The 14,822-nt window shown below is 50.4% G+C and overlaps 1 protein-coding gene across 12 annotated transcripts in view; it reads left to right on the top strand.

Annotated features, from left to right (window-relative positions):
• The first annotated feature begins 287 nt into the window (after positions 1-287).
• TNRC6A (trinucleotide repeat containing adaptor 6A) overlaps positions 288-14,822 on the top strand; it is a 166,346-nt gene continuing 151,811 nt past the window's right edge. For 10 of the 12 annotated variants that reach the window (XM_043523880.1, XM_043523893.1, XM_043523874.1 and 7 more), the window contains exon 1: positions 10,398-10,514. In XM_043523880.1, the coding sequence (XP_043379815.1) occupies positions 10,413-10,514 (102 nt within the window). In that variant the 5' untranslated portion in view covers positions 10,398-10,412. Of the gene's footprint in view, positions 340-1,475; positions 1,545-10,397; positions 10,515-14,822 lie in introns of those variants that run through there. The other 2 variants (XM_043523873.1, XM_027821079.3) reach the window with 2 other exon arrangements.

The following is a 14,822-nucleotide window of genomic DNA, read 5'->3' as shown; positions in this document are numbered from 1 at the left end:
ATGGTCAAAAATATCTGCTTGGCGGAGCCACTAACCTGCCACACAGCCAAGCGTGACAGACAGCAGGTCCTCGCCGCAGTTCCCTCCTGGTGCAGTAACCTTCCTCCTAGCAGCTCCCTTCCTTTTCCCTCCCTCCGGCGAATCCCGTCACTGTCCTTGTCATCTCAGGGGTGCTTGAATTCTGTACCGGAGAGAAGTGACGCCCCTGGCATAGGTCGCGGGACAGGGGCTGATATCTGCTTATAATCATTGACTTTTTCTGTCTTAGCCCATGACGTCGGGATTTAAAGTGCCAAGAAAGAGAGAGGAATCCTCCCACCCCAGGTGCCACCCGTGAGAGTGAGTATGACATCGTTCACCTTCCAAGCGCTCTGAATTACTGAAAATTACGTTTGTTCCATCAGCATCCTTATCTCCAGCTGAAAAATACAGGGCTCGGCACTTCTTTGGCACAGTCTGAGCTGTAACCGACACTCCTGCCTGGGTCTGGACACTGCAGGGTAGATGGGGCTCCCAGTGGTGTGACTTGGCCTCCAGCACCCTGCAAGCGCTGCGACTCGCGTAGCCAATGGTACGTGCGCATTGTCAGAGAGCTGGGGCAAGTGAGGCGAGCGAATGAGAACATGGCACTGCTGACCCCAAATCTGTAGGGTCCGACAGCCTGAGGCCGAAGCCTTATGGAGAACGAGGGGATTTTTTTTGTTTTTGCCCCATGGTAGCTGCTCTGATGTAGCTGCGCTAGTGCAAACCTGTAGCGTGGATACGCTGCGTTGGCATGAAAAGTGACTTGCACTCGGGGTTTGCACTGATGCAGCTACCTCAGTGTGGCTACGCTGGTGCAGAACCTCCCCACCCCAGTGCAAACCAGGCTAAAGATTAGCGCAGAGGTGATAACCCACGTGGTAGGATGGGCCGTGTCAGATTGTTACTGTACAGCCCTCATCCTGCATTTTTTCAGGTCTAGGTGACAGAGTGGGGAAGGATACCAGACATCCGTTGGCACCATGTAGATGTTTCGCTCCCTTTCTACAGCTAGTTTATACATGAGGCTCCTAAAATCAAAGGAACCCAAAACTGTGACCAGAACACTCCCTTGTGCGCTCCCCAGTTCACCCGTTTGGGAGAAATGTGCCATTTAGACCTCAATCTCCAACGGGCTTGGGGCTGGGGTCTTTCATCCGCCCCTGACAGGGAACAAAGGAACTTCCCAGACCTCTTGGTGGAGTTTGTTCCCTGCAAGCCCGGCTGATGCTAGTGGGAAGAGGAGAACAAGCCTCAGAGCGCTGAACCTTGCTCAGGCTCCAGCACGACCATCAGCGATCCCCTTTGATGCTGTTCCCACCAAGAGCTTTCATCGTTTGGCTGGCCATGGAGCTGACACACGGAACGAATGCAAGAGCTTTCCATGTAGAATTCCCTGGGGAATCCTGCACACACCCCAAGACTGAGTCAGCGCGCATTGTGCTTTATTGTAGGTAATGGAAGAGCTGTCAGCCCATGCCCAGGAACATGTAAACAGGGATCTCAAAAGCGAAGAGAAACAGGTAAGAGACGTGAATCCATGGTTCATCCTCCACCGAAAAACTGAGCGGTCTGAGAAGCCAGCCATTGATCAGAGTAACTGCGAAAAGAATGAAACCCTGGTGGGAATCTATGCTCTGTGGCTTGAATCATTGTATCTCCTGCCCCTCCCAATTAGAACTGTGACTATTAAAAGAAATACAGCAAAGGGAATAAAATGGATAAAAGAATAAATACCCTTTATGCATTTAACTTGCTGTTGTAGTTGAAATCCTCCAGTCCTGACACTCTCCCCCTGCAAACAATACAACGGGCCCTTTTGATGACATATAAATGAGTGGGGAAGGTTCTTGTTTTCTTCTTCCTTATTTTTAATTTAGAGCTATTGAGCCTGATCCTCAGCTGCCCCGAATTTGTGCTGGGGAATGCAAGGAGAAAGGGGGTTCTAGCCCTGCCTTCTGCTGATCCTGAAACAGTCCCTGGTGTAAGTTACAGGGGCCTAGGGATGGCTTTAAATGATACTCTGCTAGCTGGGGATCAGGTAGAGTGCCATGTGCTCTGTCCCCACCCTGCCCAGTCCTGGCACAACCCTGACACACAGGGCGGGAGGCAGATGCCAGAGAGCCAGCAGAATCTGCTCTAGGACAGCCAGGGATCTCTTGTGTTAGGGAGAATCCTTTCCATCTACTTTGTTCTCTGGAGTTGGAGCTGAGAATCTAGCCTCAGCTTCCCTGTTTTTTCCAGAGAACTCCTTGGAGGACTGGAGACCTGCTGGGACTATGACGTTGTAAGAGACAAGTCTGAAACCAGAGCTGTGGAGAGGGGAAGGGTTTTTACTTGTTTGCTTTCTTAGCAAAGACATCTGCATGTGGCTGACTTCACACCCAGTGACTTCATGGGGCCACTCACTGTGTGAGGGAAAGCACCGGTGTACATCTTTGCAGGACCAATGCCCAGGATTGTCCCTGCATTTCTGTGGTTCCCCCTGGGCTTTGACGTGCCAATGAAGCCAGAAGGGTGTAGGGAAGGATTTTTTCAATGGCAAACAATACAGATGATTTCAGTGAAAGCAGAGATTCTTTGGAAGAATGTTTTAAAACTAAATTCTCAGAAGGATAAAATCCCTCAGCAAATACGTAACACCTTATGTGTGTTTTCCGTGGTTGGGTTTGTTTTAGCGCTGGGTCCTAACGGCTTTCTGTCTTTCTGATGCCGATGGGAAGCTGATTTTGAACGGTTTCATATGCTGTTGCTATCAGATACCTAGAATAACATGCAGAGGGGATGAGACTGACAAGTTAAAGAAGTATGGGCTGGATGAATGGACTATAAAGTGGATAGAAAGTTGGCTAGATTGTCGGGCTCAACGGGTAGTGATCAATGGCTCCATGTCTAGTTGGCAGCCGGTATCAAGTAGAGTGCCCCAAGGGTCAGTCCTCGGGCCGGTTTTGTTCAATGTCTTCATAAATGATCTGGAGGATGGTGTGGATTGCACCCTCAGCAAGTTTGCAGATGACACTAAACTGGGAGGAGAGGTAGATACGCTGGAGGGTAGGGATAGGATACAGAGGGACCTAGACAAATTAGAGGATTGGGCTAAAAGAAATCTGATGAGGTTCAACAAGGACAAGTGCAGAGTCCTGCACTTAGGACGGAAGAATCCCATGCACCGCTACAGACTAGGGACCGAATGGCTTGGCAGCAGTTCTGCAGAAAAGGACCTAGGGGTTACAGTGGACGAGAAGCTGGATATGAGTCAACAGTGTGCCCTTGTTGCCAAGAAGGCCAATGGCATTTTGGGCTGTATAAGTAGGGGCATTGCCAGCAGATCGAGGGACGTGATCGTTCCCCTCTATTTGACACTGGTGAGGCCTCATCTGGAGTACTGTGTCCAGTTTTGGGCCCCACACTACAAGAAGGATGTGGAAAAATTGGAAAACGTCCAGCGGAGAGCAACAAAAATGATGAGGGGACTGGAACACATGAGTTATGAGGAGAGGCTGAGGGAACTGGGGATGTTTAGTCTACGGAAGAGAAGAATGAGGGGGGATTTGATAGCTGCTTTCAACTACCTGAAAGGGGGTTCCAAAGAGGATGGCTCTAGACTGTTCTCAGTGGTAGCTGATGACAGAACAAGGAGAAATGGTCTCAAGTTGCAGTGGGGGAGGTTTAGATTGGATATTAGGAAAAACTTTTTCACTAGGAGGGTGGTGAAACACTGGAATGGGTTACCTAGGGAGGTGGTGGAATCTCCTTCCTTAGATATTTTTAAGGTCAGGCTTGACAAAGCCCTGGCTGGGATGATTTAGTTGGGGATTGGTCCTGCTTTGAGCAGGGGGCTGGACTAGATGACCTCCTGAGGTCCCTTCCAACCCTGATATTCTATGATTCTATGACATACTGATGCATACCTCAGCATGGGGATGGTCAAATGTGTTGGAGGGGAGTGTGCATCCTTTAATAAATTAACACCCCCAAAAAACCCACTTCTCACTTCCGGTTGTCCTAGAATTTAGAGGCAGAAGCACCAGTTCCCCCTAACCAGGCTTTAGTATTAATAAAGTGTTCCTTCTGGTTCTGCCTGGAAAAATAGAGGGGTTTTCCTCAGTATAGGAGTTGACCTTTGCTATTCCACATGTTATGACCGTCCTCTGTCCTCCACAAGCTATGAGCAGGGCTAGAACCCAGGACCTTCCATAGAGATCCCTGTCGCTCGAGCTCAAGGAATAACCCTGTTAACTTGTACCAGTGGCAATCTCTTATCCTCTGTGTAGCTCAGTTATTAGAGAGGGACTCAACGTGCACAGCCCAGGTTCTACGTACCTCCTTTGCTATTCTCTTCTTGGCAGTTACTGTTGGTATCTGGGTGGGGCAAAAGCATTTCATGTTTTTCATGTATTAGTTTTTGAAATGTTGTAGCAGGGCTGTGCGCAGCTTGCTAGTGTCGGCGTGTATCTTCTTTCTGATAAGCCCTCTTGTTCTGCGCTTTGCATTTCGCTGTAGAAATGGATGGAAACAGCCCTTTGTTTCAGAAGAACCTGGAAAACCAAATTGTGACATTGGTGGTGAAAGTTTTCCTTCCCTCTTCTGTACAATACTTGGGGCCCAAATGCTCCTAGGCATACCTACAGTGCCTAGAGCAGTAGGTGCTGGATTGACAGTCCTGACAAAAGAAGAAGTCCTTCAGTTATTGATGCATGGAGCAGGAACAGCTTGGACAGTTAGGACAAGATTCCCCACGCTCCCTCCTGCCGATAGCCCCTCCCCGCCCCCAACCTGGGAAAGCAATCTCTAAGGCACTAGCCCTGCGACAGACCCAGCCATGGGCACAAGCCATTGTTTCCATAGCTGCGTCCGTTCCCGTGGTTGCACCGTGGAGCATCGTTGTTTAAACGTTGTTAAACCAGCTCTGCTCAGCAGCACGTGGGCTGAGGGCTCGCGGTCAGCACGCTTCCCTGAGACTCAGCAGATGCAAGTTACAGTCCTGTGAGTTCAGGCCCAGCTCTGAAATGGGGAAGCCGGAATTCCCTCCCTCCCACAGGCACGTTAAACGCGCGAATGGCTCCGATGCCAGGGGGATGGGCACCGTGCAAGTACTGTGGTGGGGCAGGTCGCCACCCTGGTTAGGAAGGGGTTAAAGAGCTCCTTTTGCCCAAGCTGGCACACGGGTGAGGGGACAGGGAGGATCCAAACCCCAGTGCAGGGTTGTGCTCCGAGGGGAGCAGAGCTAGAGCCCCCTAATCCCCGTGTCAGGAAAGCGGGTGAAAAGTGTCTGCCACTTGGCTTCTCCGGAGAAAGAGAGGCACCATCTTTGCTTCCTTTTCCCTTGTAGAGCCCAGAGCCCCCAGGAGCAAAGGATTCTGGGAGGCTTTGGGGCGTGACCTACCCACACTGGAGCTAAAGCTGTTCATACTGCACGGATTCTTGGACCCGCTGCGAGCCTAGCCTGCTCCACCCAGTTCTTAGAACAGCCAGAAACTGGCTGGAGCATTTTTGCATGTGCATAAGGAGGGTTTTACGTAGGTTCCAGGGGGTTGGGACAGAAAATTTCTCTAGTGTAGACAAAGCCATTGACACGGGCGGCTCATTAATCCACCCAGAAGTAAGGAAAGTAGGAATGGCCTCTAGGAAGGATCTGGTTTGTGTGCGCTGAGCAGTCCCCGCGGAGAAGCCCTGGGAGCAGCCCAGTGTGGGGAGAAGGTTGAGCTGGATTTTGTGTGCCCTGCGTGTGGAGTTGTGAGGAAGCTGCCTGCTCACAAGTCTCTGTATGCAAATCTGATTTTGTAACCAGCAGAGAGAAATTGATATGAATCAAATCATAAAAATGAATGAATATGTTAAAAGGACAAGCTGGGTCTATTTCAGCAATAACTCAGTGCTACCGGCGTTAAAACAGTCTGCTCTGAATAATGACACTTCAGGAGCTCGAAGTCACTTTAGGGTTGCCATGACTATTAGTTATTTTATATTACTTTTTTTCCAAATATTGGGTTTCCTCCTTTTAAAATATGGCTGCAATTTGCCTCATGCTGCAGTCTTCCTCACAGCCGCGTTTAATAACAGTGCTCTGTTGGGTTGCCCCTTAAATACAATAGGGCCTCTCTCATATCCCACGCCATTGACAGTTGCTGAATGCTCCAGGTAGAGGCAGGTAAAAAAGTACCCGCTGTGCCCTGAATGAATGTTGCAGGTAGAGTGGGCTTGCTGCATGGGTCAGGTGGAGTGTGTCCTTCCTTGCTATTGATTGATTTCCCCTGGCCTGTGAATGGACAGCGGTAGCCCAGCAGGTGTTACTGCGAGGCGGGTCAGCCAGGAAGTGGCTGGCTACAAAAGGGTGTGCTAGGATTTGGATTATCTGTCCGTATTTTTTTCTCCTTTAATGTGCAAGGTTTCTGTGTGATCTTACACCAGTGCCCCCTAGTGTACACTAGCTTAGATTGCAGGTCCACTTTGACAGTAAAAAGAAAAGGAGGACTAGTGGCACCTTGGAGACTAACCAATTTATTTGAGCAGAAGCTTTCGTGAGCTACAGCTCACTTCATCGGATACATACAGTGGAAAATACAGGGGGGAAATTTATATACATAGAGAACATGAAAAAATGGGTGTTATCATGTTCTGTGTGTATAGAAATCTCCCCACTGTATATTCCACTGAATGCATCCGATGAAGTGAGGTGTAGCTCACGAAAGCTCATGCTCAGATAAATTGGTTAGTCTCTAAGGTGCCACAAGTCCTCCTTTTCTTTTTGCAAATACAGACTAACATGGCTGCTACTCTGAAACTTTGACAGTAGTGGACCAGCCGAGAGTTGTTTTATGAGGATATTCAGGAGCCTTACTAATGGCACTTCCCTCACCGCTGAAATTCTTTGGCTTCACACTTTTCAGACACCTCTGAGTGGCTTTGGAGTCCACTTGCTCACTCATCAGTGGAACATCAGCATGAGCAGTGATTTAGATGAACTTTACCTGTGCATTTCTAATGTTTCAGACCTGGCTCAGAGCTGTGGCTGGTACCAGTGGGTTTATTCTAGACAGATATTAGATTTTTAAAAATAACGTTCCTCTTTTGGCCCAAGTGCTGCAAAGGGAAAACACGTTACTCAGGTAAATAATGTAACGTTTCCTGTGTCGGTTTATTATTAGTAACAATAAAGAATTTAAGGATCTGAAAGCACTTTATGAGCATGAATTCAGCCTCATGATCCCTTATTGCATGGGAATTATTATTCCCATTTTATAGGTCGCAATACACGGATCGAAGCCCTAATTTAAGTATCAACTAGTTTTAAGTGCTTCAGTTTTTACTGGACCTGAGAAAACTTGGGGCTGATTTTCAGAGGTGCCGAGCTCCCAGAAATCCAGCTGAAGTCAATGAAAGCGGTGAGTGCAATCAGGTTTTCAGGTGTGTTGTGTTGGGCATCTCAAAATGGAGGCAGTCAGAATTAATGGCCCAAGTTACAGTTCACACAGCAAAGTAGGGGCTGATCTGGAAACTGAACCCAGGCGTCCTGGCTTTCAATTCACTGCTCGAAACCCCAATCCACACTAGAGCAGTTGCTTGTGGCCAATTGGCACCTGCATAGTTAGCCTGTCCTCACAGCAATACAGCACACACACTTAAAACATAAATGAAGTCTAGTGGCTAAGAGGCAGAGTGCTTGGTGCTGTCGGAGTTGGCCAAGAGATTTTTTTTTTGCCCCCTGGTATTCTTACTAGAGTTAGGACCAGCTGTTTGTGCAAACTCAATTCCTAGTATGCTGTGCCAGGGAGAACCCCTTCTCGACAAGCTGCAGCATGCAAGAATCCACCTCCTGCATGCAGTTAGGTCTTCCGCCTGTATGTGTCATAATTAGACCTTCTGACCCCTTCGGGACAGGATCCGTTTGATCTTTCTGTTCTGATGCGATTCTGTTTCTCTTTCATTCTCGGTGTTTGTTTTTCCTTCCCTTTTATTTCTGTTACTGCTGGGATAGTCTCCTGAGCAGGATCTTTGTTCCTCAGCGGTTTATCCATGTTAGGAGACCATTCCCCTTCTGAAGCCGGGGCTGCTGCTGTTTCTGCAGCACATCGAGGAGAAGGGAGACGGCTAGAGCAAGCAGAACAGTGTATAGATGCTGGCACTGCAACTGTGAAGTGAGCACCCCAAAAATCCAGGATGTTGTGCATTAAAACCACTGGCTGCCATTCTGTGCCCTGCTCTTTTCAGGGCCTCACAGCAGATAAGGGTGTTTTACGCACCACCCCACAAAGCTGCCCCAAAATTGGTGCATGCAGCTCTTGGCGGATCTCCCCTACGAAGGGGTTACCGGGGTGCATGGAGCCACTGCAGTGGCCCCCTACCCCACCACCTCCTGGATGCTGGTAGGGGGGGTGTGGCCAGGAGAAGGAAGTGTGGTCTGGGTGCCCAGGAATCCCTGGCTTCTCTAATGGGCCCCTGGGACTCTTGTCAGCTGGTGCAAGTTAGAGCAGCCCCCTGGCTGTTTTACTCAGCCCTGGAGGACCAGTCCAGCACAGAACCGCTCCTCAACTGGAGCAGCAGAAAGGGCCTCTTTGAGCCCCCAGCTGCAGCTGTCACTCTGTCCCCAAATCTGCTGCGTTGCCGTAAGCCCACATGCCCTGGCACTTGGGGGTGTCCTGCAACCGTGCCTCATGCCTTGGATGCAGGACGTTCTCTAACCTGATCTGTGTCCCTCTGGCTAGTGACTCCCTCGCTTCCCCACTCTCTGCTACTGCTGGGCCTGCCAAATGGCAGTTCAGTTCCCTGTGCCTGACCGAACTCCTGCACCATGTCCCCGCCGAATACCGGCTCCGAAAGGGGTTAACAGCACAACGTGCATCCTCTTGAAGCCTTTCCTGCCCAGCTCCCTGTGACGGGTTGGATCACAGAAACCCCCTGGGAGCTGCCATCTGATGTGTCAAGACTACTTCTGCTCCTGCTTTTCTGCCCTATCAGCTCAGGACTTCAGTGCCCTGCCTGGTTTGAGCCAGACCCGCTAGCCTGCTGCAAACCCAGACCCAGGTCTGAACCACGTCCCCTGACAGCTGCAGGCTTAACTGAAAGCAGCTTACAGAATTGTGCCTGTCTTTAACACTCAGACACCCAGCTCCCAGTGGGGTCCAAACCCTAAATAAATCAGTTTTACCCTGTAGAAAGCATATACAGGGTAAACTCATAAATTGTTCGTCCCCTATAACATGGATAGAGAGAGATGCACAGCTGTTTGCCCCCCCCAAGTATTAATACATACTGTGGGTTAATTAATAAGTAAAAAGTGATTTTATTAAATACAGAAAGTAGGATTTAAGTGGTTCTAAGTAGTAACAGACACAACAAAGTGAATTAGCAAGCAAAATAAAATAAAACCCACAAGTCTATGTCTAATAAAACTGAATACAGACAAAACCTCACCAGTTCCAGTAAGCTTCCTTTTACAGACTAATCTCCTTCTAGTCCTGGTCCAGCAATCACTCACACCCCCTGTAGTTACTGTCCTTTGTTCCAGTTTCTTTCAGGTATCTTTGGGGATGGAGAGGCTATTTCCTTAGCCAGCTGAAGACAAAATGGAGGGGTCTCCCACAGGCTTAAATAGACTTTCTCTTGTGGGTGGAGACCCCCCTCTTCTCTCCTATGCAAAGTCCAGCTCCAAGATGGAGTTCTGAAGTCACCTGGGCAAGTCACATGTGCATGTGTGACTCATAGTTTTTATAGGCAGAAGCCATTGCCCACGTGGCATCTTGAACGTCTCCAGGAAGACTTCTTACGTGGACTGGAGCCTTCCAAGATACATTGTTCCTTAAGTGCTTCTTGATTGGGCACTGAACTTGGTAAATTCCTTTCTCCAGGAACTGACCAAATGCTCTACTAAGGTTATTTAGAAATCAAGCCAGTACACGGCCAATATTAATAACTTTGAATACAAAACTGATACATGCCTACAAATAGGAGGAATAGATTCAGTAGTTCATAACCTTTACAGAGATATGTTACATGGCATATGTAGCATAGGACCTATTCCAGTTATGTAATGTATATTCATAAGCATGTTTCCAGAAAGCCGTACAGGGGCACCGTCCACTCCCCTCCTGGTCTGTCCTTTGTCTGCACTACCAAGTGGTTAATGTTTGTTGATTGCGGCACCATGCTCTGGTCTCTGTGCAGCTTTTGGATGCAGCGTGGCGCTTCCCGGTCTCCAAGGAACTCATGGCATTTTGCCCAGATGGCATCAGTCTGTGTCTCAAGGACATAGCTCGGCGCCTACCAGTCTTCGCAGCAGGAGCCTTAGCGGCAGGTGAAGCTGAGGCACTGCTTCTGTCTCTATTCGGGGGGTGGGGGAAGCTCCTTTGAATGCCAGGGCACCCGCCAGCAGCTCCCTTTAATCTAGATGAATGATCTCGTACCTGGCTGTAGCCGGCTGGGTGGGCTGGATCCAGTGGCTCCGGCAGAGGAGTGTGCTCAGGTGGCTCCTTCTCCTTCGACCGACCGTGCAGGTAGGCTGAAAAATCCCTGTCGCGCTGATTGTCCCTGGGGCGCTGGCTGGCAGTGCCCGGGCTGCTGGCCGGCGCTGTCCTCTCTGGCTCATTGTCCCCACGCACAGAGCCCAGAGGGCACCTAGAACTGTCCCTAATTCTTTCAGCTGTCAGCTGGAATGACGTTAACCCTTCCTGTGCTGGTGCCCCAGGCTGCCTGCACAGCTGCTGCTCGGCTAACATAGGGACCCACTGCCGCTGTCTAGTCCTTCTTCGTTTCTCCCCTTCCTGCCCCACCAAGAGGGCTGAGTGAGAGAGGGGGCAGCAGGCTGGTGGTTATTGGTATATAGGGCCCGGGTGCCGTACAGCCGTGTAGCATGCGAACAAAAGACAAATACGTAACACCGAGGCAGGGAGCCTGCTCTAAGGGGGGAGGGGCGTGATTGTGAGGCCAGCAGGGGCTGCTCCCAAGAGAGCTGGGGGCAGAGCTAAGGTGGTGTTTGTAAGTGGGTATTAATGTTTGTTTATGGTGGGGCCTGCTGGATGCAGGGCACTCTCCAGGGGGCGGGGCGGTCGCTGCTCTGAGGATGTGGCTGACCTGCGAGGGATTCGGGCGGGGAGAAGGGGAGGGAGTTCCACCCTTGGGCCCATCACTGCAGCCACAAAGGCCTTGCTGCAACAGGAGGAGGGTGCACGGGGCAGGTCCCGTCTGCACAAAGGGCAGGGCTGGCACCAGGAAGGACCATATAAGCCAGCTGTGCCCCGGTAAAGTCTGCATGCCACCTCATGGCAGCTAGCATGCGTCAGAGCTGTGACCACTGCAGGCCCAGAACAGCCCAGCCATGGGCCCTGCACATGGGGACTGAGGGTCCTGGAGCCCTGGTTCACCATGCACCGTGGGTGCCGAGTCCATGACGGCTCCTTCGCACTGTCTGCAGCAAATTTCAAAGGCTGGCTCCTGCAGGTGGCATCTAAAGCCAGAAGCGACTGTGAGATCATCTAGTCTGGTCTCCTGCATGTCACAGGCTGTTAGTTTTCACTCAGGTATCCCTGTATTAATCCCAAAGATTTAGGCTAAAGCATTTCAGTCCTACGGAGACTGAACTGTGTGCCGTGGTCGGAGAACAGGAGAGACCAAGGGCCACCCATACCGGAGGACCCTCGTGGCAGGGAATGAGAGAATTCTGGCCTGCCCGGATGTTGAAGTGGTTCCGGCACGGCGTGTAGTGTGGGCCACATCTTCACAGGCGTGCATGCAAAAGTGTTTGTACAAACCAGTGCCCTAGAAGGTTCCTGGCATGTGCATATCCACATACCCCACTACTGCCCTGAGGGACTTAAAGCCCCCATCTTGCCCTGAGCCCTGTGAGTTACTGCCTTCATGGGACCGCTGGCTTTCCTACCTTCCTGTTGCCTTCTTGTTCCGTCCTAGGGGAAGGTTTATTTTATAGTCAGAGGTGTGGGAGCAGGGATAGATGGCGGCACCCGGGGAACAGATTGCTGAGAGCTGCGTGATAGCCGTGGCCTGGCTCTGGCTGGGGCTGGCCGGCCTGCCTTCCGCAGGGACTCGGGGCGGCTGCTGCTGGGACCGTGCTGCCTAGTGCTCTGGGGCTGGGACCTCGCCACCCGGCACTGGGGCCGGGGGCCGCGGTGGGGGTGCCCTGGGCTCCTGCGGGGGTGGGGAGCATAAGGGGAGAGGGGAGGGGCCTCAGGCACAAGGGGAGGGGCCAGGGGCTAGCCTTCCGCAACTTCCAGGTCACTGGCTGCCCACGCATGCCAGCTTTTTTTATTTTTAATACATATTTTGTACAAGTGACTGGAGCCATTTGGGAGGCTGTTACCCTAGGGAGCAATGTGAACTGCAGTAGTGAGGCAGAGTGTCTGTCCCTCGGCTAGGACTGTTCTCAATGACAGCTCAATGGGAGTAAACTTCCCTTAAATGGGAGTAGAGATGCCCCCCCTTGCTCCATCCGCCCCCCCTTGCTCCATCCACCCCCCCTTTTTTTTCTTCTTTTAAATCCAGGAAATTTCAGTGCAAGTCACTTGAAAGGAAGAAAACCACCTGTAAGGAATCTGCAGTCAAATGTACATGGAGCGTCATCTCTGTGTGCTGCTTAAATCTGTCGGGAGGCATTTATATGGCTCTGAGAGCTGTATTTGAAACAGCACTGGCCTGATTAACTCGGTTCTGGAATCCTTTAATGCCTATGTCTTGAGGGGGAGATTATATTGTAATGAACCAACTCGTGCGTATTTGTGTGTACACCTGTGTCCGCCACCCAAGGGAATCAGAACTGATAATCTGTGTCATGTGTCCTATACTGCTAACAACTAATGGAGATTCTCACTTAGTTCTAGTGGTAGGGGTCTGTGTATTTAGAGCAAGAGGAGTTGAATTCTGTGGTTCACAGGGCCGAAGTCAAAAGGTAAAATAATGAATGTATGTGTTTGGCCGCTTGAGCCACTCTCCCATCCTGCCACTGTGTGTCTCCTATAAGTCATGGCTCTGAGTCTTCTGTCTCTTATTTAGTCATCTGTTCAGCCCCCCTGCCCTGCCGTACATGGGTCCTGAGAACCGTGACTTGCTCAGACTAGCTATGTCCGTAAACCACTTGGCACCACAGCAAGTAGTTCTGGGCAGCTCGCGGGGTCCCGTACCACCGGCCTCCTGCCTGAGCTGAACTCCCCCTAACCTGCCCCAGCTTCTTCTCCCTGCTTCCCCTGCTCTCCTCCTGGAGAGTGCTGCGAGCTTTCGTCTGTGCTGTGTTTGAACTCCCACTCTTCGTGACTTCCTTTGTGGTCTTGGCTCCAGTTCAAGCATCTCTGCCTTCTCCCCCCCAGGCTCGGCTCCCCTCTGACACAGACTGGCTCCAGTTCTGGGTCACAGCTGCATCCCCCTTATGATACCTCTCGGAGCACCCTCGTTCAGCTCCTCCCCAACAATTAATCTTGCCAAGGCAGTGGAATGGTCTCTGTTCACTCCAGACTCCAGCCCGTTTGCTGCTCTCGGGAAGCCCGACAAGCCCGTTACACGAGTAACTACGCAGAAGGAATTAACTGATGGAAACGAACTTTGCTCCTATTAGGAAAATGAAAGGCACCTCCTCAGTGGCATTACATCCACCCCTACCCTTCCCTCTCTGACCCCTGAACCAAGAGGCTTGGCTAGCTGGCCGCACGTGCTCCACACGACCTGCCGCTTCCTGAGCCTCGCGAAGAGCACAATCGTTATAACCCTGCGAGGGCGAGGCGGCCGCAAACCGCCTGCTACTGATACCTAGGATTTCAGTATTTCCCTGAACCGCATGCGGCTGATTTAATACGAAATGAAAACTGGGTCCCCCCCACCCCCTGCATGCCGCCAGCCGCCTGTTCCCTCTGCTGTGTTTCATTCGAGCCTCTGCCCAGCTTTGCAGACACCTATTTCCAGCGTCTGTCGGTGTGCCAGGAATGCAAATGAACCCGCCTGCATGGGCTTACTGTGCAGCAAACTGCAAAATATATTTGTCCTGCATGTGAATTAATGGTTTAGGGGAATCAAGCGAATTACATTGACGCTATAGGCCAATTAGTTAAACTAATTGAGAAGTAATGATGGCTATCGGAGACTTGGCATCCTGGCAGCTCCACAGCAAGCTCTGTGGTCTCCCTGCGTTGCTGTCTGCATTCAGAACCAACCGTAGTGTATAAATTGGCCCATATCTAAATTTCCCCCAGGTAGATGAGAATATTTCTGATCTGCTGCTTGATTTTCACAAGGAAAATCTTCTTAGTATTTAGTGATGTGATTTTGCGTCTACACGCATGTGTAAAACTAATTTTTTAATTTAAAATTGAATGAGGTGGTTGTATGTGTGTGCAGCCTGGTCACTGAATTGTGGAACAAGTCACCTGTCACCGGGACTCCACTCCCTGTTTTCTAGAGTTCACGTTCATTGTGTGGCTGCTGCTGGTTTTGCTGTGATTGTTGTATATATTGCTGTAGCCTGACCAGCAATCCTGCAAGTGTCCATGGGTTGGGAACATGAGGTGATTTGTAATTTGTAGAGAGAGTTGGGGAGATTTTTATGTCTAGGATGAGGATATTTTATATATTTTTTTAATTAAAAACCTACAAATAATACAAAATGCTGTGTTCAAAATTGCACCTTTTCCTGTTAATTTTGTTGGTTACGTTCAGTGTATTGTTAAAACAGTAGGGGGAAAACCCCACGCCCCACTGAAGAATGTCTGCAGGACAGATGTGCCCTCTGCTTTGTATGGACCGGGTGCTGTATGGGTTGAACATGGATGTGGGCTCTATTGAGTTATGCTTCCTCCAGTATTCTG

The sequence above is a fragment of the Chelonia mydas genome, chromosome 10 (assembly GCF_015237465.2).
Source record: "Chelonia mydas isolate rCheMyd1 chromosome 10, rCheMyd1.pri.v2, whole genome shotgun sequence".
NCBI lineage: Eukaryota > Metazoa > Chordata > Testudines > Cheloniidae > Chelonia > Chelonia mydas.
This window is presented reverse-complemented; position numbering and strand designations above follow the sequence as displayed.